At 38.2% G+C, this 27,817-nt stretch overlaps 1 protein-coding gene across 2 annotated transcripts; it reads left to right on the forward strand.

Annotated features, from left to right (window-relative positions):
* Window positions 1–2,776: 2,776 nt before the first annotated feature.
* On the forward strand, window positions 2,777–27,189 carry LOC102225582 (activated CDC42 kinase 1-like). Of its 2 annotated transcripts, XM_023326661.1 has the most exons (21): window positions 2,777–2,977; window positions 4,646–4,740; window positions 10,002–10,164; window positions 10,296–10,366; window positions 11,295–11,489; window positions 11,561–11,710; window positions 12,619–12,714; window positions 12,793–12,974; window positions 13,082–13,208; window positions 13,906–14,052; window positions 14,549–14,643; window positions 15,424–15,618; window positions 16,468–16,559; window positions 16,641–16,685; window positions 16,758–16,999; window positions 20,665–20,868; window positions 21,031–21,647; window positions 21,859–21,997; window positions 23,083–23,178; window positions 24,718–24,845; window positions 26,263–27,189. In XM_023326661.1, exons 3-21 carry the CDS (start codon window positions 10,002–10,004, stop codon window positions 26,273–26,275), a joined length of 2,997 nt encoding a protein of 998 aa, XP_023182429.1. In that variant the 5' UTR covers window positions 2,777–2,977; window positions 4,646–4,740; the 3' UTR covers window positions 26,276–27,189. The 2 variants fall into 2 exon arrangements, with proteins under 2 accessions (XP_023182429.1, XP_023182428.1); XM_023326660.1 differs by lacking the exons at window positions 2,777–2,977; window positions 4,646–4,740 and adding an exon at window positions 8,187–8,853.
* Window positions 27,190–27,817: the final 628 nt, after the last annotated feature.

The raw sequence follows: 27,817 nt of genomic DNA on the forward strand, positions 1-27,817 counted from the left end.
ATTTCTGAATTTTTTGGCGGAAATTTACTCCTTATTTTTCTCCTCGATTACCCTGATGTTTGCTGTTTTCAGTTTTGTCTAGACTTGATTGATTGAATAATTTTATTTTCTGTAATAATGACAGAATTAAATTCACTTCCTTCTTAGCCAAGTTTATCAAAAAAATAAAATCTAATTTAGGTGAAGCAAATTTGGCTTTTCAGGAAAAGTCTTTGGATGTAAAAAGGTACCGGTAATCATTTATATGAAAATTAAAACTCCCATCTCTGGGCCAAATTTGTATCATTTTTTAATTGCAGTTGGGGGCCACACAAAATCACTCCAAGGACCACAAATGGCCCCCCGAGCCGCACTTTGGACACCCCTACTCTAATTACTTAAAGTCAATATTTGGTAAAATGATTCTGTGCAACCTTAAGGCTCTAATTGGTTCCATAATTTGCTAAAAAGCCGTTTAGGTTGCACGGTGTGCGTTGGAGCACGAATTAGCATCATGGCGTTATCGGGAGCAGTGCCTTCCATAATTAAAATCCATTATCGGGAGCAGAGTCTCCCATAATGCCGACTAGTGACGGTAGCTTTTGTCTACCATTTTCTGTATATTTTTTGGGTTTGTGTGTATTTATCGGGAGCAGTGACTCTCATATTTCACTTCAAGGGTGGAACAGCTTATCGGGGACAGTGTTTCCCAGAGTTTTATACTTGAAATATTCATTTGTTGGGTTTATTGGTCGGATTTTTGGTGTGTGTTAAAAACAGGCTTCTGGACCCATGTAGTTTCTGTGCAGCTATATTTTTTTCCTGTTTAGATTCATAAAGTGGTTTAACACTGGATAAACCTTACTGGGAGAGACAAATTTATAGTTGTCAACATTTAGTGCATTTTGACTTGAGCAGCACAATAAATTATAATAAGAATGTTTTCAATATCATATTGCAAACATACGACAGAGGATTAGGGCCACTCTAAGACGAAATGTTAGAAAATAAATAAAACTGCAAGAATAACATTGAAAAATCAGTAGAAAAACTCAATATTACTCAATAAAACTCAAGAATAAAATCAGAATAATGTGAGAATAAAGTTGTAAAATTACGAGTATAAAGTTATAAAATTACCGGAATAAAATTGTAAAATTACAAGACTAAGTCATAAAATAACAAGAATGAAGTCAGAAAATTGAGAATAAAGTTGTAAACTTATGAGAATAAAATTGTAAAATTACTAGAACAAAGTTGTAAAAATTTTATTCTTCATAAATTGTAATTTTACAACTTTTACTTCTACTAAAGTCATAAAATTACAAGAGTCAGAAAATTGAGAATAAAGTTGTAAACTTACGAGAATAAAATTATAAAATCACTTGTATAAAGTTGTGAAATTAGGATAATAAAGTCTTAAAATTACAAGAATGAAATTGTAAAATTCTGAGAATAAGTTTGTTTTAGATGGATTAGCTATTCAATGGTCCTCATCTTGAAAAGTTGTTTTTAAAACAATTGCTCTCCTCTCCCTTCTAGATAATCCAGTTCAGCAGTTCACGGCCTGTTTTAGATTTACTGTATGTTATTATCATTAGTGTCTAAAATACTGTAAGCCTCACTAGCGCCAAATATATTGCTGCTTAAAAACAATTCACAAGCTACATAAGAATTATTCAATGAATCAAACCTCTGCATGCATACTGTTACCTAAACTTGTTTCAGATCTTGCTATCATGAATTTATTTCCATAAATGTTCGACCTGGTTGTTAAATATGTTTAAATAAACAAAGAAATGTCTCAAAAGTTCATTTTAATTCAGTATACTGTGTCTAAACCTCTTCAAATTGATGGCTTGTACAATATCGAATGTGAAATCTGTAATGTGGTTTCTAAATTCAGCATACAAATTTAATAAACTCTTTGGCTAAGCATCACTTACCCCTGCTGTCTGCTTTTTTAAAATATAACCAACGCATAAATTGCTCCAGTAAGGCATATACAGGTTGTGTTGCAACAATCATTGTACATGGAGTTTTTAAACTAATAAAAATTCATTAAAACTCCTCTGATCAGGAGAATGGTTCAAGCTAAACTGGAGCATGAGTAATGTCCAATATCCTCCTAATTTTAGTAAAATGTGAAGAATTTAGTTTTTCTTTTATCACTTTGTCATTACTGGTGAATGATTTATCTATTTTTTTAATTCATTATGCATTATGTCTTATTCAAATACAAATTTCAGGTTTTGCACATGAGCGAAGCTATTGATCATATTATAAACTTTCATATTTGGAAAGAAAGTAGCAAAACTAATGTTAGTTTAATTAAATTAAGTTGTTCTTTACAATTTCAGAGGGAAATTAACATGTTAGTTTTACAAAATTCTAATTTTTGAAATTTATTATTTTGATTTGGTTTGGAGAACCTTATTTTTTTGGTGGATCAAAATTACTATTTCTATATTTTACTTTTTTTTATTTTTCATTTTGTAAAGTTTGCCTTTTTTTAATAAGTGATGCATTTTATGTGTGTTGATATCTCCGCTTTTATATGTAATTATGCCATTTTGGGTAATTCAGGTGATCAATCAAATTTTTTAAAATGTAAACCTGTTATTATTGAACAAATTCAGTTTCCCTGCATACTTTTCCCGCTTCATGTAAACTCTTTCAACATAAAGTTGCCACTCACAATATGGCGGACTCTGTGACGCATCGCCTAAGCGGGGGGTCACGAGCTGTCCGAACCCTAACAGCGCCGTAGCGTCTTGACGTTCCTTTCTTACGCAACGTGACGCTCAAATCACGGCGGACCGTTAAGGAATACCGGGAGGCAGAGAACAGACGGAGCTAAAGCCCGAATTTAACCGAATCAAAGTAAACCCGCTCCGGCTTCCCGCCGGGGTGCGGTCCGACCCGGAGCAGAGGAGGAGGGAGGGGGACTGACCGGTGGAGAGCCTCGGCTTCATCCCACAAGGCTCCATCCTCTCAGGTCTGTGCGCTGGGGTTTGTTTTTGCTACATGTTGCTGTGATATAAGCTGGTAATTTATAAAGTGGATGATGCCAATAAAAGCTAATAACGTAAAATGTCGCCTGAACAAACTGAACTGAAGCTGAGGAGCCGGAGCCAACTGAACGTGACGGAATGGTAATCAGCTTAAGACTGACCGAGGATCAGTTGAAGTCTCCTCTGTTTACAAGTTTGTGACAGATACAAGTTATGCTACTTTAACTAAATAGTAATCTGTTTCTTTAAAATTGGAAAACCAATCTGTCATTAAGCAGCACATCTTGTTATAAACCATAAACAACATATTAATTGATATTAATAAGTCTGAGGTCTGTTTTCTAATAAGACCAAACTGGTACAGATTTTACCGAACACCTGAACACATCATTCAGCTCACAGTAAGAATTAAGACACCTTACTGTGGACCGGATCATTTAGTCACCATCTGTCCATCCATCCGTTTGCTTGTCCATCCATCCTTCTGTATTTGAGCATTCATCCATCCACTATATATCCATTCATTCATTCTTCTGTCCATCCATTTACTCATTGCTTTGACTGATCCAACCATCCGTCTATCCACCAATCCATTGGTGTATCCATCCATCATCCATCCACTGGTTTGTCCATCCAACCATCTATCCATCAGTTGGTCCATCCATCCATCCGTCCATCGGTTTGTCCATTCATCCATCCATCCGTCTATCCACCAATCCATTGGTGTATCCATCCATCATCCATCCATTGGTTTGTCCATCCAACCATCTATCCATCAGTTGGTCCATCCAACCATCTATCCATCAGTTGGTCCATCCATCCATCCGTCCATCGGTTTGTCCATTCATCCATCCATCCATCCGTCTATCCACCAATCCATTGGTTTATCCATCCATCATCCATTCATTGGTTTGTCCATCCATCCGTCTATCCACCAATATATTGGTTTATCCATTCATCAATCCATCCACCCATCAGTTTATCCATCCATTCATCAATCCATCCATCCATCAGTTTATCTATCCATCCATCCATCCATCCATCCGTTTGTCCTACAGCACAGAGGACAACTGAGGTAACAACTGTCTGACAAAAAGTAGAGGAATTATTTGGTTCTAGAGACAATCATGATTTATCGTATATATATTTTATCTACTATATGGAAGTTTAATGTATATATTTGTTCACTAATTATTCATTTGATATAAATGAAAAAAGGCGTTTTCCTATTTCAATCCTCAACATAAATCCGCCTAACAGTGAGGAGCTCTTGTGTATTTCTGAAGTTTTTATCGTCCACCATGGACAGTAATTTATTCAATTAACGTTAAATAAGAATTTATTAACTCTAATGAATTAGAAGATGAGATAATATACTATTATTTGATTGTTGTAAAATTAAATAAGCAACAAAAAAAAAAAGAAAATGACTTCCAGTGTCCAGGTACTGAAGGCGTTGCTGCGTTATGAAACTGTATTTTGGAGGTATTCTCCTCTGCTATATTGAATAAAATAAGAATTTATTCTTGTCTTGACTCTGTAATGGAGCTCTTTTGGTGTTGCTACAACTCAGAGTTATTGTGTTGCTCCATAGAAGCAAATTGAACGTTGAGATTTTGCAATATCTGAAATTTGTTGCTTCTTTCTTGCAGATGTGGCACCCCTCCACCCATGGCTTTCTTCAGGTGACGTCGGGTTAATTAAGTCACTCCTGACTGCAGCTTATCACCAAAAAGACTCCTGCAGGGTAAGATCAGCGATCTAAAACCAAATAATATTTCTAATACACATATTTGTATATTATTAACAGAATTTAATCTGGTGTGTTGAATTATACCTGTTTTATCCCCCTGGTGGAGAAACTGAACATTACAGGCGGCAAGTGCGTCAAATATAGATTTTATTGTTGTGGTTTTCATGGAAAAAGCCTTACTTTGGATGGTATATAATTTATTGATTTAAAGAAAAACTGGTAAAATATTGTACTATTGCACGTATTCAAGTATTTTAAACAGTGTTGTATAAAGTACTGAAATCTCAGAGTCAAGTAAAAGTATAAGTACCTCTCCAAAATATGACTTTGGTAAAAGTCGAAGTCACTGACTGAAATGTTACTTGAGTTAAAGTCTTAAAGTATCTGAAACTTCTTGTACTTAAGTATGGAAAGTACTGTAAAAATGGATGTACTCAAGTAATGTAATGAAAAGTACAAGTAAAAAGTAAAACAAAGCAAATGCAGTTTGAATGACATTTTTTATATTTTGGTAAACTTGTCAAATACACTTAAAATAATGTACCCAACCAAGTGCAGGCAAAATTAAACCTGCTAATAGATATACCTGCAGGCATCATTTAGTTAAGAAAATTAGGTGCTTTACCTACAGCACAAGGTTAACTTAACCTGCTTTACAACTGAACCAGCTTCTTAGTAAACCCTCCAGGACAGAAAATACAAAGTTTTTGTAAGCTTTAAGTTTTCCCTTCAAGTAAGGTCAGTGCTGAAAGTGAGAAAAATGTCATTTTTCGGCCAACACGAAGAAAAAAAGCTGTTACAATTACTCTACTTCACAAACTATAGGTGCACACAACTGGTCATTATGCAAAAGAAAAAAAGAATTGGGAGGGAAATGCAGCTTATTTGGCATCTGAAGAGGGAGACCTTTTTTGTAAACCTCGTTTTGAACTTGCATGCCTTTCCTATATTCGTTAAATTTAGTCTAAATTGCTATCGCTATGGCTTCTGCCCCCCCTTGAACAGAGGAGTCTAGGTAGCCTGCTACAGTCAACATTAGGCCTAAGCTAAATACACCACGTGTGGAACTGGAACAATGCCAAACAAAGTTCATTTATGGTCAACGTTTCACAATACAGTAGTGTCTAGTGACCAAGCTATAGTTACTGAAACAGGAGGATTATAACCATTTCATAAGACGTTACCTCGATGTGTTTCTTCAAGTTGGACGGGGAGTTTTTGTAAGATAGAATTTCCACATCTTCGGGCAGGAATAACATAAACTGCATGCGGTACGATGAATCTTTAACACCCACGAAAGAGTATATTGTGTTTAAATAAGGCCATGGGCTCTCATCACCAGCTGGTGGTTCCCCTGGAGCCGTGTCCGACGTAGTTGCAGTTGTTGTGGTCTCGGTCTCCTCCTCCATGTGACTGCTACTGATTGCGAGACTTGCTTTGTGTTTAATGGGAGAAGCGAAACAGGTGTATCCTATTGGTGGTGATGAACAAGCCAGGGCAAGTAAGGCTGTTGCAGTAAATCAGTAGGTGGGGTCAAAACACTTGCGTTTCTCTCTCTCGCTTTTTTGTAACGAGTAACTAAACCACACATTGAAAATGTATCGGAGTGAAAGTACGCAATTAAGTTCGGAAATATAGTGAAGTAAAAGTGAAAGTTATCAAAAATTTTCATACTCGAGGAAAGTATGAAGTACTCCAAAATATACTTAAGTAAAGTAGTGAAGTGTTTTTACTTCGTTATTATACAACACTGATTTTAAGGGTTAAAATAGAAATTTTAAGGGTTTCTATTTTAAGGGTATTTTTAGGGTAATTTGTAAAATACTGTATAAGGCAAAACAAAAATATATTTAAACCAGAATTGTACATTTATGCCTTTATATATTTTGCCAATCAAATAATCTAACAATGTTCTAATAAAAAATATAAAGTAAGACAACTTTTAAAAACCTGATAGACTTTGCAGTTATATGAGGAATTTAAGAGGAGAAAAATGACAAAAAGGCCACTGCGATGGGCTTTGTTTGGTATTAAAATGATAAAACATGAAGGGAAACATGTGAAAATGTGAATTATAGGTCCCAAATCTTATTATTATTGACTCATACTGCAAATTTATGGGAGTATTTTACTTCCTTGTGAGTTTCACTCTCTGAAATGAGTTAAAAAAAAAACATTTCTTATTTTTTGAGCTGTACCTGTATCAGGTGTTGCCATTAGAGCATCTTGGTGTGTTTTTACTTCCTCTCCTCATTTTTAAACCGTCTGAATCTGAATCTGAATCTGAAGCATCTTCACGCTGATTCCAGGCCAGCTGAAGCTAAATTTAGCTCTGTTATATTTAGAGCTCTGCCCTCCATAAAACACGACTCACATTTTGAGCTCATTCCTTTCAGACGAGCAAACATCGATATGGACGGATTTGATGCACCGTTTAGCCTTGTTGCTATTGGCAACAGCCCACTTTAACATCCACTCCACATTTTATTTATTTATTTTTTGCTTTAATCTTCAGCAGAATCTCGCAGGATACAGTAGCACATTCACTGGCCCACTGTTGACATTAGGGGTGTTCAAAGTGTGGTGCGGGGGCCATTCAGCACCCTCAGAGTGATTTCTTTTGGGCCCCCTTGGATCACAATTCATAAATCTGTTTCACCAACCCGGGTAGTTGATGCTAATTCGCTTTTGAAACATTAGGCATCTAAAAAAAAAGATGCAGACAAATGAAAAAGCACAAAATTAACATTTTTTATTAACCAATTTTTTTATTTTTATTGTTTTCAGTTAAATTTGGTATTAAATTGTCACATCCAAAGACATGTAAATTCTATTAATCACTTTCAGGGTATTTTAATGCAAATTAATGGAACATTGACCAACATATCTGATGTGTACTGATGTTTTTGATAATTTTTGTTCTCAAATCAGTGACTGTATTTTTGTGACATTTTGTTTTTGTGATGTAAAGCTCTTTGAACTGCCTTGTTGCTGAAATGTGCTACAAAAATAAACTTGATTGATTGATTAATAACTGGCAAACAGTTTTACAATAAAAAAGGTGGCAGAAACTGGTATTTTACTGGGAAGATATCAGTTGGTAGCACTGTTGCCCTGCAAAAGAAGGTCTTGATGAATTAAAAAGAGCTCAATAATTTAAATTCTTTTTGATTTATTGTTTTTCTCTCTACCAGAAACTGGATAATAAAAGTCTTAAATCTGGTGCTTTTACTCTCAACTAGTTCTTTATTTTGAAGAAAAGTTTTGTTTACAGAAACTTCATAATTAATTTTATTTCTTGTTTCAGTTGTTTTGTTTATTTATTTTGGATATTTAAAATGTCTTCGAGTTAATTGTTAAATAGAATTTAAAGTTTATTGATCTTTGAGAACATGTTCTTGCATTATTATGCCATTATTACCAATATATATCACTTGAAAATGGTCTCAAAAACATCAATATAATCGTTTATCACGATAACTTCTGGATCATTTATCCAGTTCTGGGTTCAAACCTCAGCCAGGGGTTTTTCAAAATGGAGTTTTCTCTGATTAAATCAGTGGAAATCCTCGATTCATCCATCAGAGCGGCTGCTCCTTTGTGCATCGTCTTTCTAATGCATGCTGGGAACCGTCTCCGCGTCTCTCTCCATCCTCTCTCTGATGAGAGCAGCTGAATTATTTAGCACCATCAGACGGCGGAGATCGGCTGCTGAGCCAGGAGCAGATGGACAGGAGGAAACGCCGGAGAGAGAGAGGAAGAGAGAGGGAGAAAGGGGAAGCGTGGAGGTGTCCGATGCCGCAGGCAGCCGTGAGTCAGCAGGGAGCGAAAAGAGCAGCGGGAGGGAGGATCCAGAGATCGCTTTAGGTGATACGACCAGAGGAGTGTGTGTGTGTGTCGCATCGGTTGAACGCAAGGAGGTCACGGAGATGAGAGGAGATTAGCGCGTTGGACTAAAAGCAGAGCTTCCTTTGAATAGCACAAGAACAGGAGAGGAGCGGCTCCAGCATGGGGGAGAGCTACATGTACCAGCGACTCCCCTACGCCCGAGCGGAGGGGGAGGGCGAGGACGAGGAGGAGAGGAGCAGAAGAATCGGGGGACAAATGGTAAAAAGAAAGTCTGACGCTGTGGGTGGATCTGCAGCATTTCTCTCATTACATCATTTATGCGTTAATGTAGCCAGAATGTTTTTGTTTCTCCTGATTACAGCTGAATTATGGGAGATAAATTCATGCTTCGCAGTGCAAACCTGTTAATATCTTTTAAACTTTCCAGACCTCAAGATTTTATTTTTATATTTTGTCATAGAACAACATAACTGGAAAGTTTGATACATTTAAATACCAAAGAATCCAAAATGAGGTTTTCAATTGTTAAGGGTAAAAAAGTTTACCAAAGCAGTTAAGAGTTTGTGGTAACTAGTAAGCCTGTTGCAATAACCAATTAATCACATGATAAACTATAATTTTTCTCTCTTTTTCTACCAAAAACTGGATGATAAAAGTCTTCAGTTTGGTGTTTGGGTCTCAACAAGTCCTTTATTTTGAAGGACAATTTTGTTTACAGAGACTCCATAATTAATGTTATTTGTTTATATATTTGGGATTCCTAATTGAACTTTCTGAACCATTTGACAAAAGGTTTGTAGCAGTTTATATTTGTATATGTTTGACCAAGCTTATGAAGCTACTGGTGGATTTAAATGAGCTTTATTCACGCAAATTTATCAAATAAATTTGTAATTTATGTTTGTGTTTAAAGAAAAGCAACATTTTATGTCAATTCGGTTTAATATCTGAGATTCCCTCAGATATTAAGTTCTTTACTAGTAATTGTCCAATCAACGAGACTCATTCCCAATCATCAACATCATAAATTAAACTCTTAAAATGTAAATACTTTGTATGTAATGAATACATTTTTAAGCTAAACTATTAAAATAAATAAAGTTTTTGATGATATTGTAATTTTTTAGAAGCTCTTTTATCAGGGTGAGTTGTTCAAAGTTGGATTCCATTTCAGATGTTTTTCCTTCGTATTTAATAATTAATAGGAATATATTCTGGAAATCAATGCAGTAATTGTGAACTAAATTAAAACATTTCCCAAGCAAGCTATTATAAATACACAGAGTATATTTAATATTAAACCTGATGACAGATCTGTTCAGGCATGTAGGTTACGGCTAAATGGCATCCAGTACAGCCAGTGTGTTAAACAGATAAAATGTGTGTGTGTGCGTGTGTGTGTGCAGATGCAGAGTGAAGAGGGCACAGAGTGGCTGCTGGAGCTGCTGACTGACGTGCAGCTGCAGCAGTACTTCCTGCGGATCCGGGATGAACTCAACGTCACGCGACTTTCCCACTTCGACTACGTCAAGAATGAAGATCTGGAGAAGATCGGCATGGGGCGGCCCGGTGAGAGCCACTGATTGGATTTTTTTATGCCTCTACGTGTGTGACGTCCTGAATGGTCATCAAATAATCCTCAGTTGTAAATACAGTCAACGGTGTTTGTTGTTATTATTTGCTTTGTTTTGTTGGATCAGGTCAGAGGCGGCTTTGGGAGGCGGTCAAGAGAAGAAAAGCCCTTTATAAACGCAAGTCCTGGATGAGCAAGGTGCATTAAATACAACTCTGACTAATGAGAAGACCTAGCAATACACTAATGCTTGGGGGGAAAGCATATATATCCTAATAAACATTTAAAATTAGCTATATTAAGTGCTGGTTAAAAGTTTTTGATGCATTGTGTATAATCTTGAGCAGTTTTCTCCAGATTTATGACAGTAAATTTATAAAACAAGGAGTCTCAAAAATATAAATGTGACAATCAAGCAAAACGTCTCATCAGGGTAACTCAATGAAATGTACATACATACATACATACATACATACATACATACATACATACATACATACATACATACATACATACATACATACATACATACATACATACATACATATATACATACATACATACATAAATAACAACATTAAATGATAGTTATTTGTCCTTTACCATTAATTAATAATAGTTATTAGTCAGTTACTATTACTGCGTTAATCAGTTACCATTACTAAGTGATAGTCAATAGTGAGTTACCATCACTTAATGATTATTAATAGTAAATTACCATTAGTTAATAGGAGTTAATAGTGAGTTACCATTACTTATCAGTCAGTTACCATAACTAAGTGATAGTTCATAGTCAGTTAATATTAATAGGTAACAGCTATTTTAGTTATTACTTAGAGACAATTAGTCAGTAACTATTACTGTATAATAGTTAATAGTAAGTTAGCATTACTTAGTGATATTTATTACTCAGTTAATATTAAGAGGTGATAGCTATTTGTTAGTTATTACTAAGTGGTAGTTAAGTCTGTTTCTATTATATATTAACAGTTAATATTCAGTTGCCGTCACTTATTGAAGTTGTTGATTACCCAGACATGGTAAGTGATTGATCAGTTTGCCTTCTGTTTGTCATAGTTAATAACCAGTAAGCCATAAATGGTTGTTATTGATCGATTATCTACAGGTGTTTCCAGTGAAGCGGTCAGACGCCGACCCCCAGCAGGGTGCATCGTCGGTCCCACCTGCAGCCAGCAGCGAGCCTGGAGACTCGCTCACCTGCCTCATCAAAGAGTCCGAGATGCAACTGTTTGAACGACTCGGAGACGGCACATTTGGAGTCGTGCGGCGAGGAGAGTGGACCGCACCAAACGGCAGAGTGGTGAGACAAACGTTTCTCTCCAGGGTATTTACACAGTTTTAGAAAATGACTGCAGCTTTTGGTTTCCTCAGCTGTCCGTGGCAGTGAAGTGTCTGAAGGCCGGCGTGCTGGACTCAGACGGTTTGGATGACTTCATCAGAGAGGTGAACGCCATGCACTCACTGAGCCACCAGAACCTCATCAGTCTCTATGGAGTCGTCCTAACGCAGCCCATGAAGATGGTAATTCCTGAGCGTTTTTTCTCTTTTTCAGCTCACATTAGGAGTCTTATTCAAAAACTGTTTGGAATAGCTATTCTCAGGATTACCTCAGGCTGTCCAACAGGAGCTCATGGGTCGTTATCTAATTTCATTCATAGCACTTTATTATGTGTTCATAAATGTGGCGCCTTGAAAAAGTTTCCATTACCTCATAGCCTTTCCAGATTTAATTTAATGTATTTCGTTGGTATTTTCTGTAATAGACCAACACAAAGTATTATTGGAAAGAAAATGGCACTCTTTCTCTTCTTTTAACAAAAACTTGGATAATTTATTTTTGTATTCTATGGTTGTCCACAAAATAATGAGACCCAAAACTCAACAACAAAAACCACAACACAAAAACAAAAGCCACAGCACAACAAGAACCAAAGCTCAACAACACAAACTGCAACACAACAATGAAAGCCACAACACAACAATAAATGTTACGATGCAACAAAAGCTATGAAGCAACTGCCAAAACCACGACACAATGAGACCTAAAACTCAACAAAAAAAATCACAATGCAAAAACAAAAGCTATTTTACCCCAAAACAGAAGTTGATCTAAGATATTTTCCATAACTTTTGATGTGGCTATTGCATTTTGATGGCCCCTCTGGGCCACTGTAGTTTTCAGCCCTTCTGAGTCGATACTTTTTAGAACCACCATTCCCTGTTCTCACCAGTGCAGGTATTCGATTTATTGTATGCCTCTACCAGCTTTGCACCAGTCCAACCTATGCTCAAGTTGAGTTGGACTGACTAGAGTGTCTGTAAACATCAATGTTCAATTGATTCTAAAATGGATTTAGGCGCTGATTTGCACCGTGATAAGAATGTATGAATACTTTGACTTCGTCCTGATCATGTTTCGTTGGCTCTAGGTGACTGAGTTGGCGCCTCTGGGATCCCTGCTGGATCGCCTCAGAAAGCGTCAGGGTCACATCCTCATCTTGATTCTGTGTAACTACGCCGTACAGGTCAGTTTCTGTTTTTTAAAGGTACAGACTCTTTTTATATAAGACCTTCAATGTCTGTCATTGTGTGTATTTGTACAGGTGGCAAGTGGAATGGCTTACCTGGAGCAGAGGCGATTCCTCCACAGAGACCTGGCCGCCCGCAACGTCCTGCTGTCCACCAACGAAACGGTGAAGATTGGAGACTTTGGCCTGATGAGAGCGCTACCTACTCACACTGATCAATACATCATGGAGGAAGGCCACAAAATCCCTTTTCCTTGGTGAGAAAAGCAGGCCGCTCCTCATTTTCTTTATTGAGATTCTACAAAGATGTAGAGCTGGCACATCTTTGTGCCAGCTCTACATCTTTGTTTCTGTTTCTGTCCAGGTGTGCTCCAGAGTCTCTGAAGTGTCGCACTTTCTCTCACGCGTCTGATACCTGGATGTTTGGAGTCACCCTGTGGGAGATGTTCAGCCATGGACAGGAGCCGTGGCTCGGGCTCAATGGGAGCCAGGTACGTCTATTCACTCTACACAATAAAACCTTAAAGGAGACATTTTGTACTTGGGTCTCAACTGCTTCTAAAAACAGATTAGGTAAACCTGCCAGCCGTCTTTTGGCAATAAGTTCATGTATTTTGGTGTCTGGAAAATTAGCCATTTCAAAACCTTCTGAATTAAGTCACATTCAATGGGAACTGTGCCATTACCTAGCAACCACAGCAGAGCTCTGCCCGTTACCTAGCAACCCAAGCTGAACTCCAGCATTTTTTGCCGGATGGTATTACAGCTTTATTCCTTGTACAATGGCTGCTGGAATAGACAAGTGTTTTGTTGTTGACTTACCACCCAGAAACTAGTTGCTGCATTCTTGTTGGCTGTGCAGGAGGCTCTACTAATGCTTTTGCACAATTGTACGGTTGTGTAATTGTGCAATTATTTGCAGCCATTTTCATGTGACTGTATAAACATTTAGTTGGGGGTTGTTCAGCAGATTATTTGGATTTGAAGTGACAGAGGCCCTAAAACTGCTCAATCTGAAAGGCAGGACTGAACAGACTGTTATCTAGGAATGATTTTGTGCATAAAAAATAATGAACATGTTTTGTTTAGGCCTACCATAACCTGTTCCACAATGCATAAAAGGTCCCTTTAAGAGGAAAATTAATGGATTTGTTTTGGTGTTTCTGAGAAATTAATTTCCATCTGCAGATCCTCCACAAGGTTGATGTTGAGGCTGAGAGGCTGTGTAAACCTGACGACTGTCCTCAAGACATCTACAACGTCATGCTGCAGTGCTGGAGCCCCAATCCTGACGACCGACCCACCTTCATCGCTCTCAGAGACTTTCTGCTCGAGGTCACTCAGCTTCACCTCGTTTATCTCATGTATACGTAGAATAATGGGTTTAAAAGCAGAGGTGCACCAATCAGACATTTTTATGGATGGTTTTAGATCATCTGACTTGTTGGTACCAATTTTAGCCCATTCTGAACCAAAGATGACACGAACATAGATTGTTTTCTTCTTTGTGAAGTGAGAAGGTTTTTGTTAAAAAAAAAAATAGATTTTTCAATAAAAAAAAGATAATTCAAAATTAAGTAGCAGTTGTGTGAAACTGTCAAAATTATTGAAAGGAAAAATGTCTACATTTCGATTCACTTTGATCACTTCAGTGATGATAAAAACAGCTAACATGCTTCTTCTTTCAGTATTAACTTCCATTCTGAAGAGTGTTACAGCAGTAACACAATGCATTTGATGTTGAAACACTGTAAGTGTGATATTTTTCACAAGAGGATCTCTTAAGGCTGCGTCTAAAAGTGCCTCTACTTCTGTGTTTGTGTTTGATCAGATGTTGCCTACAGACATGAGGGCCCTCCAGGACTTCGAGGAAGAAGAAAAACTCCAAATTCAAATGAATGACGTAATTACGATCATTGAGGGAAGGTCAGTGTGGCTCACCAGCAGAAGTAGTTTGAGATGGCTGAAACTTTTACATCCTTAAAACGTCTTAAATTTGTGTATCTTAACATCAAGGTATTAAAAAGTCTTGCATTATTATTATTTAAAAAAAATAGATAGCTTTTGCTTAAATATCTTAATTGTAAGTCTTAAATGTTGTAGTGGCATTACTGTTTAATCTTGTGTATTTTATATAGTCTTTTTTTCTCACAGGGCGCTTGAGTTGCTTCTTCATTGTGCTCTGTGATTTGAGGCAGTTCAGGCTACTGCTGGCTAGCAGCCAATTTTCCCCTGCTAACTAGCCAAATTATATTAATAGCTATATTAGCAGGAACCATTGGTTCTGGTTCCTGCAGTGGGGAATAAGCTATCAAGCTAAAAGGTGAGCTAGTTAGCTAGCAACCTTGCTTTCTTGTGTCTATCATTGTTTAAATGCAAATTTATCACCAGTTGGCTGGATGATGTTCTTAAAAAGTCTTTGTTACAATGCTGCATTGATTCTGTGCAAAAAGACTGGCATTTTTGGGATTAACACTGTTTCTTTTGTACATTTCTGATGTAATGCAGTCTTAAAGACTTTTTAAATGGTCTTAAAAAGTCTTAGATTTTAGGAAAACCCTGCTTTATGTGCTGTTTTAATTACATTGATCTGAAAAGAAGAAACCAAACTCATACTGGCCTTCAACTCTTCTGATGGGTCAAAAGTTTTCAAAGGAAATAAAAGCAGAAATGAGTTTTTCACCTTCCTTGTCGCCGTGTCTTCAGGGCGGAGCATTACTGGTGGCGCGGGCAGAACCGGCGAACACTGCGTGTCGGTCAGTTTCCTCGGCATGTCGTGACCTCCGTGGCCGGCTTGTCCGCCCAGGACATCAGCCGGCCGCTGAAACACTCCTTCATCCACACCGGACACGGAGACACGGACCCTCACAGGAGCTGGGGACACGCAGACCGCATTGACAGGTGAACACCAGCTAAACTGACTGATTATTAACTGATTATTTTCAATGTAAGTGTAGCATTTAGGAGTTTAAATGAAACATTTTTCTAGCTAGCTAGCTAATGAGCCATATGCCAAAGCTGCTGCCAAGACCCACAAAAAGACCCCAGAATTTCACAGTTTTGGTCCCTGCATTTTTTTTTGTATATCTTTGTCATGTAGCAGCTCTTAAATTTTATTCATACTGGTCTTAAAAAGTCTTAATTTGAGTTGGTGAAACCTGCATAAACCCTATTCTTGAATATCTTACCAAACCATCTGGTTTTTCGAGGAGAGTTGAGATCCAATAGGTTAAGTAGCTCTACAGTAAAACATGGTTTGCAAATTTCAACAGGTGCACTTCAAAAAGTTGGATGTTAACCTTCTTTATCAACTCCAAAACAAGTTTTGAAGTGTTTTTGGGATTGTTATACGTTGAAACACAACAGAAAAAGTGGAGATGATGTAGCTGAATTAATGTATGTAGTTGTATGTATAATTTTGACCCTTCCTCCAGAGGGTCAAAATTAAGGAAATAAAGGAAAAATGGAGGAAATATACAATAAATTCAGACTTTTGGACTACATTAAAGTGAGATTCACAGCTGTGATGAGCTTATAGAAACTTCTGATCAGAACTGTTTTTATAGTGCAGTTACCACAGCTCTTCACTGGAGGGCAGCAGAGCCCACTGCTGTTTCAGAAGTTGATGTTAAGGCATTTAAGTCTAGATTGGTTCTCACAGCAGAAGATTGTGTATCATATATACTTAGACATTTGATTTAATTTTGTCCTGCAGCTTTTATAATCTGGACTAAATTTGTTCTTCCTCAGTTTGTATTTGGGGAACCCGATGGACCCTCCAGATATCTTGGGATTTGATTCTGGAACTGCAAGACCAACCAAACTACCCAACCGTGCAAAGAGTAACTTGTTTTTATTTGATTTGACTGTGATGATGTTAGATCTAAAACTTCTGGTAAAGTCTCGCAAACTGTATTTAACAGAGAAGCCTCCTCCTCGTCCACCAAAGCCGGCAGTTCTGCTCAAAAGTAAGTTTTCCTCTTTTGCAACCCAAGATCCCACATTTCCAGCTTGACCGTGGTGTTTCCGTGTGCTCCCAGAGCCACTGTACGACTCCGTGATGGACGACTACGATGACGAGGACGACTTCAGCACATCGTCTGGGCTGAAGAAGCTGGGCGCGTCTCTCGGTCTGAAGCTGCGGCCTTGGGAGGGCAGCAGCGGCGGCGTGCGATCGGCCAAAAGCGAGGTGTCGCTCATCGACTTCACGGACGACAGCTTCAGCTCGACTACGCCCTCGCCGCTCACAGAGACGCACCAACCGGATGAAGACACTTTGAAGGTGGATTCTGATTGGGTCAGATTGAACAAGCAATCTTCTTGTGTGACTTTTTCACCACAGTCTGAACATCCAATTACAATATTTTCACCCAAACAAAAATCCAATCTACTATTTCCATATACCCGAGTGAAGTTTGTCGCCCTACCTTCTTCAAATTGAACAAAATTGGTGTCAAACATTTGTGCTACGTTTGTGCAGCAAGATTTTTTGTTTGTGCCACTATCATTTTAAGGATATTAATAAAAGGTTTCCATAGGTTATCAGAGATGATGACCTTTCATCATCTCATCATGTTTACCAGGTCATCTCAAACTAAACCTTTGTTAAAGGCTTAATAGAGGAGCCATGTTGTGATGACTTCCTGAAAGAAGAGTTTCAGAAAGAGCAGGAAAGACACAGAGGGGCCAAATTCAAAGTGTTAAATTACAAAGTAAAATTTATTAAGTCATATTTGATATGTATATAGCATTTTTTTAACTGCTTAAGTTAACATAGTTACTTTATGGTGCTGTAAAATGGCACTATCTGTCTGGAAATACATAATACTGGCTCTTTAAAATCAATCCATAAACTGGTCCATGTATTATTTCCAACAATTCACATGCAATTCGCTTTGGGGACGTAACCCCTTCACACAAGCATACTACTCGTTCTTTACTTGAACGAGCATCAAGTAAAGCCACGGTGGCCTCCAAACCATGACAACACAAACTTGTAATTACAGCTACCTCTCTCAATTGTTCTACTTTCTGTGCTTTTGTTCTGCCAAATCTTCACAAAGCAAGTTCAGATGTTTTTATTTGTTTGCATTCTTGTTGTGCAGAAGAGAAGGCTGTAAAACACAAATTCTCAGAGGAGCCGCATACAGACTGTGCCAAGTCACGGAAAATCTGGCTTTGTTTGCTCGATCTTTCAGTTACCATCCTTTCAGACAAAGTTTGTGTTTTTTGTTTGGATACATCCGTTTAGTTTCAGGCCTGAAGACACTTCTGCATCACAATAGATGATTAGACATCCACAAAGAGGGATGCATTTTAGCTGAATGATTTGAAGAAGATACACAGCTTTGGAAGATTTATTTTATTTTATTTTTGTAGCAGTACTGATATCTTCTGTAAGATGATGACAAAACAGTGGGTTGAATTTCTAAAATCCACAAATACATGAGACTCCCTGTGAAAAAACGCTTGTAGCTGCTTATATTAATAGTTTCAAACACCAAATACAGCTTAATGTACGTTAATACACGCAGTGAAAACCGCGATTTGATGCGGTTAATAGCAGCAGAAGCTAACAGCCACAGTGTTCTTTATTTCCATTCTTTGGGGTTCAGCCAATCAGCACCAAGTAGAATGAATGGCATCTGATTGGCTGCTTTGTAAATTCCAACCAATGGTATGTCAGGTATCGTTGCGTCTAGGAATTTCAGCTTCTGAAGATTTGTTTTCTTTGTAATGTTATATATACAGTACAGACCAAAAGTTTGGACACACCTTTCTAATTCAATGGGTTTTCTTTATTTTCATGACTATTTATAAGGCAAGAAATCCCACTTATTAACCTGACAGGGCACAGCTATGAAGTGTAAACCATTTCAGGTGATTATCTGTTGATGCTCATCAAGAAAATGCAGAGTGTGTGCAAAGCAGTAATCACAGCAAAAGGTTGCTACTTTGAAGAAACATATATAATATAAGGGGTATTTTCTGTTGTTTTACACTTTTTGTTTAGTGCTTATTTCCACATGTGTTATTCATAGTTTTGATGCCTTCAGTGTGAATCTACAATGTCAATAGTCATGAAAATAAAGGAAACTCATTGAATTAAAAGGTGTGTCCAAACTTTTGGTCTGTACTGTATAGATGTGTATATACTGTATAAATGCATGTACAGTACATATATGCATTTATATTTGCATATATATATATATATAAAGACTGAGAACAAACATAAGCGATAGAGGGTTAGAGATAAATTAGAGGTCATGGATTTGATGGGAAAATGTTTATTGCTTTTAGAGACTTGAGACTTTCATCCAGCCTGCGAAAATACATGAAGCTTGACATGAAGTTGTAAAAAATGACTCGGGAGCGTCTGCTTTTTGTTTTTGCAACAGTTAACATGAGCATTAGCTCTGTCTGCCATATCAGCTACGTTGCCTTTGCTCTACAACTCGCTGTGGTCAAATGTCAGGTTTTAATTAACTGCCAAAGCTCATTGTCTGCACTGTGGGTCATGGAACTGAATTTGTGGAAAGCAATGTTGTTCTACGCCTCATTGAGCTGAGGTTGGAAGTTAAGATGATTTGTTTATCCATTAGCGGCAAACCTAAATCCCCCAGTGGAGCCAAGCTAGCAATTAGTGGAGAGGCTCCTATCTAATCTGAAGGCTTTAGCCTCTGACCTTTTAACTTAACTCATTCCCACTGTGAAAGCAAGGTAACACCAGTTACCCACAGTGGGTCTAAAGACGCATTAGAGACCTTCCACAACCAAGAACACTAATAAAATCACAGCTGAAGGCTCAAACAAGCAGTGATCATCATCAGTTTCACTGTTCTCCAAACAGGTGGGATGACCTTTAGCCTGGAGACGTGATTCATAACTTTTCCTCTTGGATGCACTGAGGCGGGTGCAGCGTGATGATGATTGGTGCTCATCGATCGACTGCGTACCCCTCATGCTTCAGATATCGACAGAAATTCAAGCCTGGAGCTTCAGTCTGCTGTTAGAGATCTGGACTAAGGAACATGGTGAAAATGTGAAGCAAGCTTAAAGTTGGAGATCAGAATCAGAATGGAAAAAATCAAACCAAAAATGCATTTTTTTTCTTAAATTAAAAAAAAGAAAATTTTGGAGAAATTTGATATTTCACCCTACTCTTGCCCAGTGACTGTAGCAGTAATAAAAGTCTGAACAAACAATCCACATCCATCACACATCAAGCAGAGGAATACATAACTATTCATCTGCATTGTTTACAATGAAATTATAATTATATATAAACAATTTCATTGTTTATAATTTCATATAAACAATTAAATTAAACAATTGTACTTAAATAATAAATGATTCACCTTCAATAGCCTGAATGCTAACTCACTGCTAACATACCCTTGCTAGCTAGCTAGCTAGCTAGCTAACCAATGATAGACACAAAAAGCTAGCAAGAAATGTACAATCTTCTTCCAGCCAACTGTCGTTAATTCGCAGTTACCGATGATAGACACCAAAATGTATTTAGTTATCTAGTAATATTGGACACAAAAGTTAGCTTCTCTGTCCTGTGATAAGTGCAAATTGTTCGCCAGTTGGCTGGATGAAATTTGTACATTCCTCTGGCAATACAGGTCTTAATTTCCTTTCATAACAGTCTTAAAAAGGTCGGAAGACGTCTCACATTTGAGTTGGCGAAACCTGTAGAAATCCTGTTTTAATCAATGCAGGCACAGGTGTGTTTGCCCAGCTTTGCTGTCTCTAGCAACCTTTCTGTTGCTGGTATTTGGCTCCCTTTGTGTTTTTACCAATGCCTTTTCTTTGCATATCAGAAGTTAGCATCTTATTGTAAACTAAGACTGTTTCAGATGAGGTCATCACATGTTGATTTGTGTCATTTTCTCTTTCTCTGACTCTTGACTGTTTTAATTATCCCGTTTCCCCCCTCAGGACACGCCGTCCATCCTGGACTGGCCTCTGCCCCAGCCAGCCTACGATGAGGTCACTGCAGACTTTGATGACCAATCAGAGGATCAGGAGGTGCGCTCCATCAACAAGGGGCCACCTGAAGAAACCCTGGGCCCCCCTGTGTCCAGTATGGCTGGAAGGAGCGAGTCGCAGTCTGCCGACCTCTTCCAGGAGCTGCAGAGAGAGGTATATCTGCAACCACTGGAAACTCCTTGATCAACAGTAGATTAGTAAACACACGGCTAAACTAGAAGATCAGTTAATTGCATGATAAATAAAATTGAAAATTTCCATCTGCATGATTATTTTTCTACACTGCCCCTTCTTCTTGGTTTTGTCTGCTTACAGGTGATGGTCAAGCTCCAGGTTCCCATGGCAACCGGTCGTTCCCTCCCCTCCTCCCCCACCCCGATGCCTCTGGCTCCGTTCGGCGCCCACAGACAGATCTACCTTCCTCCGCCCTCCCCCTCCTCCTCTTCCACCTCCATCACTTCCTGCTTCGAGGACCGGCCCGTGCTGCCCCCCCGAAGCCCCGTGCCCCCCTTACGCCCCTCCAAGCAGAGCTACGCCACCCGGGGCGCCCAGCAGGGGGCGCGCTCCAGCTCCATCTCCCTGGGAGACGAGGACAACGCTCCGCCTCAGATCCCACCCAGAGACCACGCTTTCTCCCAGCCGGGCTCCCGCTCCTCCTCCCCGCTCCCGCTGGCGCCGGCTCTGTCCTCCACGCTCGTGGTGCTGCCACCGCCGCCGCTCTTGGTGTCCCCTCGGCGGGCGGCGGGGCTCCTCGGCCCCCTGCTGTCCTCCAGCTCCTCCTCCGCCTCCAGGCCGGCGGCCTCGTCTTACTCCTCCACTGCGCTGCTGGAGCCGCTCGCCTTCAGAGAGGGGCGGGGCCTGTCCACCATGATGGACAGCCCTCAGAGCTCCGCCCCCAACCCGCTGCCAGAGAGACCAGCCTTCCTGGAGCGGTTCGTTCAAACTCACCTGATCAGAGTTCAGTTCATCCATCCATCCATCCATTCATCCAACTAACCAACTATCCAACTAACCAACTATCCATCCATCCATCCATCCATTCATCCATCCATCCAATCATCCATCCATCCAACCGTCCCTCTGTCCAGTTGTCATCTGACTCATTATTATCCTGAGCTCCTGGTTTTTGTTTTTTCTGACCAGATACGGCGCGGCCAACATGGCGGCAGTCAAACCCATGATGCAGCAGCAACCGGGCGAAGCGAAACCAAACTCCTCCTACAACAACAACAATGGCGGGACCGCAGCTCCCAGCATGCAACAGGAGCAGAGCATCACACAGGTGAGCTCACATTCTCCTCTCTCTTGAAATGTGTGACGATCCCACAAATGCCAACGTTTGCTGCAGGCGAGGAAATCTGAAATCAGTAATTTTACAGCATGACCTCGTTTATTAAAGTTACAAACATTTGTCAACCGAGTTTTAATTAGCAAAACTCTGTGTTCACAAAGCAGCAGATGTGACCTGATTTCTGCAGAACATTTTAGCCTTAAAGCAGAAAATCATTAATCATCACTTCCCGTGATTGGAGGGAAACCTCAAAGTGCTGTGGGCTCATTTAAAATAGGTTGCAGCTTAATTCATTGTACCAATTAATAATTATCAATAACACTGAAATGATTACTGATGTTTTCCCCTCTTTGTATTAGCAATGTTTGTTGAATATTTATATAGCAAATCTATTTATTCTAAATACTTTTTGGCACCTGGCCTATAAAAGGGAAAAGTGTCCATGTTCACTGCAAAAACACAAAACCTTACAAAGTAATTTTGGTTCAGTTTCTGGTGCAAATATCTTGAAATACTTGAATTAAGACAAAACTGACCAAAGTGTCTTTTTGACATGATACATGAGCTTATTTTAAGTTAATAAATCCTTCATATTGATGAAAAAATACTAGTTTCACTGACAGATCATTTCAACTATAACGAAACATTTTTTTCTATGTTATAAGTAACTTATTTGGCAATGGAACTAGTACTTGAAGTATTTTTCATTTAATTTTTAGTAAAAATATTTTAGTTCACTTGAAATGAGAGAAGACTAACTTATAAGTAACTTTTTAGCAAGACATACTAACTTGTAAATAATTCATGAAAAAGTTTAAGTTCCCGTGGAAGATTATTTCACTTATAACAAGACATTTGATAGAGATTATCAGTGTAACCTTTTCATCTATATTAAGGAATTATTTATTTAAAACAAGCTCTTATATCTTGAAAAGTTATTTGTAAGCTAGTTTTATCTTATTTCAAGTCTACTAAAATATTTGCACTAGAAATCAGAATTAATCTTGGTAAGATTTTGTGTTTTTGCAGTGTTTCGTAACTTCTGTGTCACTTCCTGTCACTGATGCTGTTTGCAGGTCCAAGGAGCCGTTCATGGCGTTACGACGGAGGAATGTAAAGCTGCTCTGCAGAGCCACAACTGGAGCGTTCCTCAGGCTGTTAATTTCTTAAAGGTACATTTATTCATCTGCTTTCTGTTTTCGTTTTGCATGAACAGGGAACAAAAGTCTTCTCTCCCAAAGAAACTGTCCCTCCAGTTTTTCACAGTTTGCGGGAATTAATGCAAAACCAACCAATTCCTGCATTTTTTTTTTTCATAGAAATGCATTATTTTGTGTTTATTGCTAATTTTTGTTGGTGGAAAAACACTGGATTGACGCTAACTCCCACCTGCAGGTGGCAGTATTTCTTACTTCCTCCACACTGCTGCCTCATCTTTACTTGATGCCAAGTTTGTGATCGATATGGTCAGTAACTAAAGGTGACATTTTTTCCCATCAAAATTTGTGATTTTTGATGGGAAAAAAATTACAAAAACTATTGTGAAATCCTGGAAAGACTGAAATAATAAAAAATGAATTTTTTTTTTTATTATTTCAACTGGAGTGGCAAATATTGCCATGACAAGACGCAGCCAGATAGACTGCTATTAAAGAGTGCTGAAATATTAGGTTAAAGCTCTTTATTGTTTATATTTTTAACTCCCAAATATTTTTGTTTCTCAGCTGAAAGAAAGAGTTTTTATGTTATAAAACACAAACATCTGCACACTATAAAGGTATAAATGTTAGCATACTGCACTGATAAAGAAGATTAACAACAAAGTCTAGTTGTTATTATTCTGTTAAACTTCACACAGCGTCTGCCTGAATATTGAGGCTCGGTTAGCATTGACACCTCTCCGCTCCTCCTTCCTGCAGCTCCTTGGGGACTGTCTGCCACTTTAGGTGTCATCCCAAACTAGTTCCCTTTAAGTGGCTCATAAATCAGAAATGCTGCTGATGTTCCTCCGAACTGTTCCAGCAGCTCATTTTAAAACATGAAACCAAAACAAGTTGGAGATCTTCCTCTCAATGAAATACTTGCAAAACTCATCATGACATAAGCATATCATTCATATCAGTCAATATTGATAATCCTCAATTAGTGTTTTGCTTTAAATATCTTATACTACCAAACTGGTGGTCTAACCTTTCACGTTTTATTCACAGTTTTCACTCAATCATGTTTTTTTAAAAATTTTAAATCAGTTATGAAGAAGAACTATAAACAGCTGCTGCTGCACCAGTTGCTCAGCAGGCTGTTGCTAGGTAATCAAAGCTAGGAGGGAACTGTTCCTACTTGTTAGATTGAGAGGAACTGTTTCTACTTGTTAGATTGAGAGGAACTGTTTCTACTTGTTAGATTGAGAGGAACTGTTTCTACTTGTGTTAAATTGAGAGGAACTGTTTCTACTTGTTCATTTCAGATGAACTGTTCCTACTTGTTCATTTCAGAGGAACTGTTCCTACTTGTTCATTTCAGAGGAACTGTTCCTACTTGTTCATTTCAGAGGAACTGTTCCTACTTGTTCATTTCAGATGAACTGTTCCTACTTGTTAAATTCAGATGAACTGTTCCTACTTGTTAAATTCAGATGAACTGTTCCTACTTGTTAAATTCAAATGAACTGTTCCTACTCGTGTTAAATTCCTCCACCCTCTGCGCTGCAGGTGGAGCAGCTGTTTCGTTTGGGTTTGAGGTCGAGAACCGAGTGTGAGGAGCTGCTGCAGTGCCACCGGTGGGACCTGGAGCAGGCCAGCACCGTCATGCTGGACGCATACGGACCTCACTGCAACAGGTGATTCAAGAAAAGATGAGGACAGAACCAATAAATACATTTCCTTCCATCATCATCATTTGGTTCTGTTCACTTAGAACAGTGGTTCTCAAATGGGGGTACGCGTACCCCTGGGGGTACGTGGAGGTACTGCAGGGGGTACGTGAAGCTTTTCAAAATATCTTTAAAAAATCAGTAGGCTCCTCATAATAAGTCTTGGGAAAAATTAGTTTGTAAAAAGTTCGATAAAATATAAATGTGTGTTCATGCACTGAATTATTATTTATGTATATATTTAATTTTGTACCATTACAGAGACCAATATAAATTAGCAGCGTTTTGCATATTTCAGTTTTGACTGGTTTTATACCTTCCTGGTGGTCACCGTCTTCTGTTTTTCTTTTTTGTTTAACCATGCAATGTTTGCAATATGGATGTATTTGTCAGGTTCACTGATATAAGTTGTTTGGCTTTAATAAATCAGACAGTGATTTTACAGCACTGTACCTCTTTTTTATTCCAAAAATGTTTTGCCTGTGTCAGGGGCTACTTGACTAAAAATATATTTTTAAGCGGGTACATCACTGAAAAAAGTTTGAGAACCACTGACTTAGAAGATTTTGTCACTGAGGAGAAGGGCAGGGTTCCCAAAAATTGTAGTAAAAATTGAGTAAAAAACTTCAACATATTTTTACTCAAGTGAAAATAAAAAGTCTAAGAAATTACTCTTTAATATTTAAAAATGACATAATCAGATAAAACAAAATATAAATGTAAGTGGAGATGTTGGTATTTTATGGATAAAATGACAGTGTAACTACTGGTAGTTACATTTACTTCCTTACATTTCCTTAAGTAGCTTTTTATTGTATTTCTTTTAAGTTTATTTTTACTACGTTGTATTTTTACTCCTTCTCGAGTAAAATTCTGGATTTTCTACCCACTGAATGAAAAACAAACATGTTTTAAACAAAACTTCACCAGACACACCTGCAGTTTTTGTTAAAGTTTCCTAAGTTTTATTTTGAAAGAAACTGATTTGGAAACATTTTCTTTTGGCTGATTTGGTTATTTTCCTCTTACTTATATGAATTATTGTCATTTTGGTGTTTAGAATATCAAAATTTCCTCTTAACGATATATTTTGGTCCATCTGATTATGTAATTTTTAAACATTAAATGATTGATCATTTGTTCAGTTACTCAGTACTGAGTAAACTTTTTACTAAATACTTTTTTTTCTCTTACTTGAGTAATTTCTTGGTAGCTGCTTGGTACTTTACTTGAGTAGAAATATGTTGAAGTAATGCTACTCTTACTTGAGTATAATTTTTGTATTCTCTACCCATCTCTGCCTAATACGACTGAAATCAACATATTGATAACCTGTGAGTTCAGAAGCGATCGGGACTAAACAAAGCGCTTTGTGTGTGAACAGGAAGTTGACCTGAGGGCCAATCAGATGCTGACGGCTCCTGATCCGGTGACACCGAGGCGCCCGGACGACTTGCCGCTCCAGAAGATCACGGCCTTTAGAAGTTCCCACATTTTACCACAAAGTCCATCTAGGTGGGCTGCTGGCTATCTTCTGAAGGCTAATGGTTTCACTGGATCTTATTGATTAGGTTACAGCACCAGCAGAAAGTATTCACACCCATTTTGGGTTTTTTTTCTACCATCTGCTATAGATTGTAATATTTTGTTCATTTTTCCAGCTGGATTTAAGCCCAGGTTTGTTCACAGAAGCCACTTCTTTGTTACCTTCGGTTTTGACCTTCTGTTCATTGTCTTGCCTTTAGTCTCAAGTGCAGACCTGTCTCTCTTACCTTAAAGTTGTGCTTTGACACAATCCAGGATACTTTATTTAGAAAAGTCCTAAATCAAGTTCAGTCTGCAGATGGACTCCAATCAAGTTGCAGAAGCATCTGAAGGAGGATCAATAGAAATCAGATTCACTACAGCTCAATGTTCAGTGTCACAGCAACCAGTTTGGATGCTTTAGCAGCTATTATGTTTAAATTACTGCAGCCTGATTGGACAAAATAACAAGATGGTGATAATATTGGTAAAATGTGAAATTATGATGATCATATTTAACAAATCCTTATTTTCAGCGCTCTCTTGGACACTGCATCAGGAAACAATATGTGAACTCATGATGTGGTATATTGACCAAGAAAATGTCACGTTTTAAGCAAATCCTTTACAGTAATGATGATATTTTTCTTACTTAAATGTGTTTGTTTTGCACAAATGTGACAATGACTTTACTTTGTCATAAAAGCTGTAGTATGTAACTTTAATAAAATATGTCTTTTACATATTTGTTAAAACTGGTTGTCAACATAACAACCAATCAGAGCCAGGAGGAGGGATTTACCGCTGTCAATCAACTACTAAATGTGCTAATGGCGAAGAAACAACTTACAGTTACAGAAAAACTGTTTATCTGCTATCAGTGACTATGCTAACTAACCTGAGGGTGATTGGCAGCGCTAAGACCCGCCTCCTTTCTCTGATTGGTTGTTTCTAGTTAGCACAGCCTTTCTAAGGAGAAGGCAGAGTAGTTCAATTTTTCATAAGTTATTTGTCATGCCAAACTATCATAGCATACTGACAGTTTTAACAAATATATAAAGTTTAAAAAAATAATAATAGTTACATATTGCAGCTTTAATGGCTTTTTATAATAGATCTGCAACTAAAACAGTAGAAAATACAAAGAAGTGTGAATACTTTCCACCTTTAAACAAGGTAATAAGTGAGAAACTCTGTCCAGCCTTGAAGGCTGATGCTCACCGACCCTTTGTGATGCACTGTAAGGCTCTACCTGCATGCTCACTCTCAGCTGACCGAACAGCTTGCTGGGTTCTTAGTTTTAGTTTGCAGAGTTTGTCGGTGGCTGCAGCAGAATGCCTCCTCCTCTTTAGTGATGCCATGTAAATCCTGAGGCGATGTATTTATGCTTAAATGTACAGATAATGTTGTAAATA

Source organism: Xiphophorus maculatus, chromosome 21, assembly GCF_002775205.1.
Source record: "Xiphophorus maculatus strain JP 163 A chromosome 21, X_maculatus-5.0-male, whole genome shotgun sequence".
Classification (NCBI taxonomy): Eukaryota; Metazoa; Chordata; class Actinopteri; order Cyprinodontiformes; family Poeciliidae; genus Xiphophorus; species Xiphophorus maculatus.

Excerpts from the sequence above, each read along its gene's own strand:
- LOC102225582 (XM_023326660.1), top strand. The coding sequence starts at position 8,755 with ATGGGGGAGAGCTACATGTACCAGCGACTCCCCTACGCCCGAGCGGAG. Across the intron at positions 8,854-10,001 it reads GAAGAATCGGGGGACAAATG|ATGCAGAGTGAAGAGGGCAC; the intron begins GTAAAAAGAAAG and ends GTGTGTGTGCAG. Across the intron at positions 20,869-21,030 it reads TCCAGGAGCTGCAGAGAGAG|GTGATGGTCAAGCTCCAGGT; the intron begins GTATATCTGCAA and ends GTCTGCTTACAG.